The 4,185-nt window shown below is 37.8% G+C and overlaps 1 protein-coding gene across 1 annotated transcript; it reads right to left on the bottom strand.

The window, feature by feature from the left end:
• Window positions 1–1,166: 1,166 nt before the first annotated feature.
• Window positions 1,167–3,233, bottom strand: LOC126593670 (NAC domain-containing protein 2-like). The gene is made up of 3 exons (XM_050259771.1): window positions 2,822–3,233; window positions 2,326–2,645; window positions 1,167–2,194 (listed from the first exon to the last, which is right to left on the bottom strand). Exons 1-3 carry the CDS (start codon window positions 2,982–2,984, stop codon window positions 1,550–1,552), a joined length of 1,128 nt encoding a protein of 375 aa, XP_050115728.1. The 5' UTR covers window positions 2,985–3,233; the 3' UTR covers window positions 1,167–1,549.
• Window positions 3,234–4,185: the final 952 nt, after the last annotated feature.

Raw genomic sequence — 4,185 nt, 5'->3', positions numbered from 1 at the left:
CCCCTCTAAATAGCTCTATTCTCCCACTAAAAGCAAAGCCATTTGCTACCCACAAACTCCAAAACACATTCTTTTCATAATTCTAACTTTGACATCATAGATTCTTCGGCCAACCCCTCCCCCAATTCATCGTGGGCACGTGAGGCTTTTGGCCTTAATCTTAGGTGTTATTATTTTGCAAGTGCATTTTCATCAAAGGAGAAGACGGCGGAAATTTGCATCCACATTGGCGATAGTGGTGGGATGGTGGTGGTGGTGAAGAAGATGGTGGAGATGGTTTGGCGACGGTGTCATGTTGGTGGTGGTGATGGGAGGTGGTAGTGGAATTTTGACCTTTGTTTTATATCTTCTGCTTTCTTAACTCTTTTTTTTTTTTAAATCATTCTTGAAAAACAAATGAACATTCAAAATGATGTTTAAAATAATTTAGGCTAAATATTATATTTCATGCTGCCTTTTATTTTCTAAATTTGTTCTTGAAAAACAACAAACCAAACACATTTTACAGCCATTTTTTGTATCTGTAAAACAAACAAAAAAAACTATTTTTGCACCCTTTAAGCATGTTTGGTATTCAATTTGGATTCAATTTTTCTAACTCAAAAACAATTTTTGAATCTCAAGCCTAATATTCTTGTTTGATATACTATTTCAAAAAACTGAATTGAAAACCAACTTGAAAATATAGCTTACATAGAAAATCTATTTTTAGAATTTTGAAAACTAACACTCTTATCCCATTTCTCTTGGAATCCTCTTTTCTTCGTTCTTTCTGCTCTTTGTCTTACCATTTTTTTTCTCCTTCTCTCTCCTCTCTATGCATTCGCTCGCTCTTTCTGTCAATCACTACTCTCTTTTATGTCTCATCTCTTTCTCTCTTTCTCCTCTCTTCTTCTCTCTCTTTCGATTTTATTCTCCATCTCCCTCATTTGGCTTGAGCAAGGAGTTGCTGACAAAGAGGCTTTTTTTTTCTTCTTTTTTTTAAGTTGTTAAGACTTAAAACTAATTTTGAGTTTTATAAAAAAATTATTTTTAAGAGATGGTCTTTAAGAAATGATTTTTGAAAACAACAAAAACTTTTAGAAGGATACTAAATCAGCCCTTACTTTTTCAAGATAAATATATCAAATAATAAATCTGATATGCCAATTGAACAAAAATCAACATCCTAAACCCTACATAAAGATATTGATTGAGATGGGGAATTGTAATTACATGAATTGGGAAGATGTCCTTAGCTTGTGAAAAAGAATTCAAGTCCTCAATTCTCATGTTCATAATTCATACTAAGAAGTAAATCTGATCTGCCAATTGAACCCATATTAATTAGTATTGTATTGTTTTCGACGATCAATCTCCCATGCATCATGCATGCCATGCCAGATTGCCAGATTGCATATACAAAAAACCAAACTCCTTTCAGTAATTAAATATGTGCCATCTTTTGTTGTGAACTATTGATACATACGAAACAGCTTGACCAAGGCTTGGCAGGTTCGACCGTCCGTAATTATTCTCGTCTTTCTTTCTTTCCTTCTTTTATATGGTTTTATTCTTGAAAATGAAAACTAGGACAACTCAGAAGTAATTGCTGATTCAAGAATGAATTGGCGGTGTTAGTGAAACTGCAGTTGGAGTTTACGTATTTCTTCGATGGACAAAATAACACGCCACGATCATCTGTGATGGAATGCTGGCGCTTGAGCCGGTTTTCGGTGCTTGGAGCTGATGATGGCAAGTTCAAACCGTTGTATTGAGGTAGAGTTTGAAGCAAATGACTGCTGCTGCTGTTGCTGCTAATATCGGTATTGAACAGCGGTTGCGGGTCTAAACCGATACTAGTACTCCCGGTACAGCTATAGCTAAACTTATTAGGAGTAGTTGATTGAAATCCAATTCCAGTTGGGATAGAGTATTGGCCATCCGCCAGAATACTGGTGAGTAATGAGTAGTCCATGGCGTCTGGTAAGTTGGAGAAGGAACAAGATTTCTGAGGCTTGAGACTGCTAGTATTACTGGTACTCATCATGTTGTGATCAAGGCCGGTAAAGGGACATTTCAAGCTTGGTGAAAGGACATCGTGTAGGAAATCTTCTTCTTCTTGAACTTCTTGGTTTTGATCACTTGGCAGTGCCACTGCTGAAGTCACAACATTCGACTTCTTGTAGATTCGACAAAGAACCCAATCATCCAACTGGAGCCACAAACAAAGTTCATATAGATATAGATAAGGTTATTGTTAATGACTAAGTATATATGTGGATGATATCAATTGGACAATTGATTATGTAAATCAAATGCTCATAAGATCAAATAAATGCTCACCCTCATGGATAAATCTTTGAGCTTCATGGCTCTGTGGTGGTTGTTGGTGGTGGTGTGGTTATTTGGGTTTTCTGGAAGGCGATACTCATGCATGATCCAGTTTGTCTTGATTCCCTTAGGGGGTCTCCCCTTGTAGAACACAAGAGCCTTCTTCACACCAACGTTCTGCCGCCGTCCTGATGGTGCCACAATCGTCTTATCGGTTCCAGTTGCCTTCCAATACCCTGATGCGGCGGCCCTGTTTGGCCTCGCACCATTCGGGTACTTGCGATCTCTTGGACTGAAGAAGTACCATTCTTTCTCACCAAACGCAGCTTTGGCTAATTAATTGTCGATATCAGTATGCATGAAAGAGCACAGAATTAGCCATATATTAATTAATCAACTGAAGCACTTAGCATGTATATACCATAGAGGCACGCATATGTGATATGTATTGAAAACATACAGTTGAATCAATTAATTAATAATTAAGGAAATTAGGTAGGTACCTTACCTGGCAATTGCCATGGATCAAACTTGTAGATATCAACTTCAGCGATGACGGAAACAGGTAAGGGAGTGCAGGCCACCTTCTTTACAAGGTAGTGAAGGATGAGCTCTTCATCTGTAGGGTGAAACCTAAATCCTGGTGGCAGGCTTGATTCTGGGTTTTTCATCCTCAATCAACCAAATATTTCCTTGCTAGCCACAGATACCTAGCTACCTAAATTGAACCAAATATTGACCAAGAAATTAAGGAGGAACGAGCGACCGAACAAACAAGCTAAAAATTAAACAAAGAGAAGAAGAATTTGAAATTTATTGGGAAAGCACGAAAGGAAGGGCTTTTATGGTTGTGAGAATTTGTCGGCATGCGGAAAAGAAAGATTAGGCCAATGGGTTCATTGGGTTAGTATCAACCAGATGATGTTGATGAAGATAGAAAAAAACAATAATCAGTTACATTTTCAGCTGAAACAAATATAATATATATATATATATATACACACATATATATATGTGTGTGTGTGTTTTTGTTTGTGTGTATTGCTGATAGAGACTAATTACATGCACCGCAACAAGACTTTAAGGTGATAATGTCTTAAATCCATCACATATTTTAATGTGTTTTAACTTGTTTACGTAACATAATAAAGTAAGTTTATGTCATATGTAAGGGTAAGAGTGCCAGCTGAAAGGCTTTTGGCGTATGGAATGCAACTGTTGGTTTTGTCCTTCCCAAATTTTCTGAGAGCTAAGTTTCTATTTTCACGTATTAACAAGGAAAAGGGAGAAAGACTCATGGGCTCAGGAGGGAGGAGCGAGAGAGATGAGATAAATACGATATGGGAATGGAATAAAGAAGAAGATGCATGGCGGCTGGACAAAGATGTAATCTTAATCTCATGACATCATACCCTCTTCTCCAAATTGAGTCGGGACACGTGTCCTTTCTTGTTTGGACGAACTCTCCCCCATGGATCAGGATCCTCTCCTGATCTTTAAAAACTGAGTCTACTGAGCAGGCAATTGTGATCGTTAAAATTTGATCGAAGGCTACAATTATTATAACTTTTAGAGGGCTCCTTGTTTGTAGTCATTGGATCAAATTTCAACGATCACGATTGTCTGCTCAGCAGACTCAATTTTTAAGGGTCAGGAGAGGATCTTGATCCCTCCCCCACTTCCAATGCCAATTAAGTCCTCCAGTCCACAGTCTCACAGAAAGCAGAAGCAAAGGCTCTTGTGGCCTGACCTGAGGCTGAGCCTAGTCATCAATCATCCCCATCTTGTGCCGTAACAATGCATCTCACTTTGGCTTTTTTATTTTTCTTTCCTTTTTCTAATGTTTTGATTACTTTAAACTAGGGGATGAGT

The sequence above is a fragment of the Malus sylvestris genome, chromosome 12, assembly GCF_916048215.2.
Source record: "Malus sylvestris chromosome 12, drMalSylv7.2, whole genome shotgun sequence".
Classification (NCBI taxonomy): domain Eukaryota; kingdom Viridiplantae; phylum Streptophyta; class Magnoliopsida; order Rosales; family Rosaceae; genus Malus; species Malus sylvestris.
The sequence above is the reverse complement of the archived record's forward strand: the minus strand, read 5'-3'. Positions and strand labels throughout refer to the sequence as shown.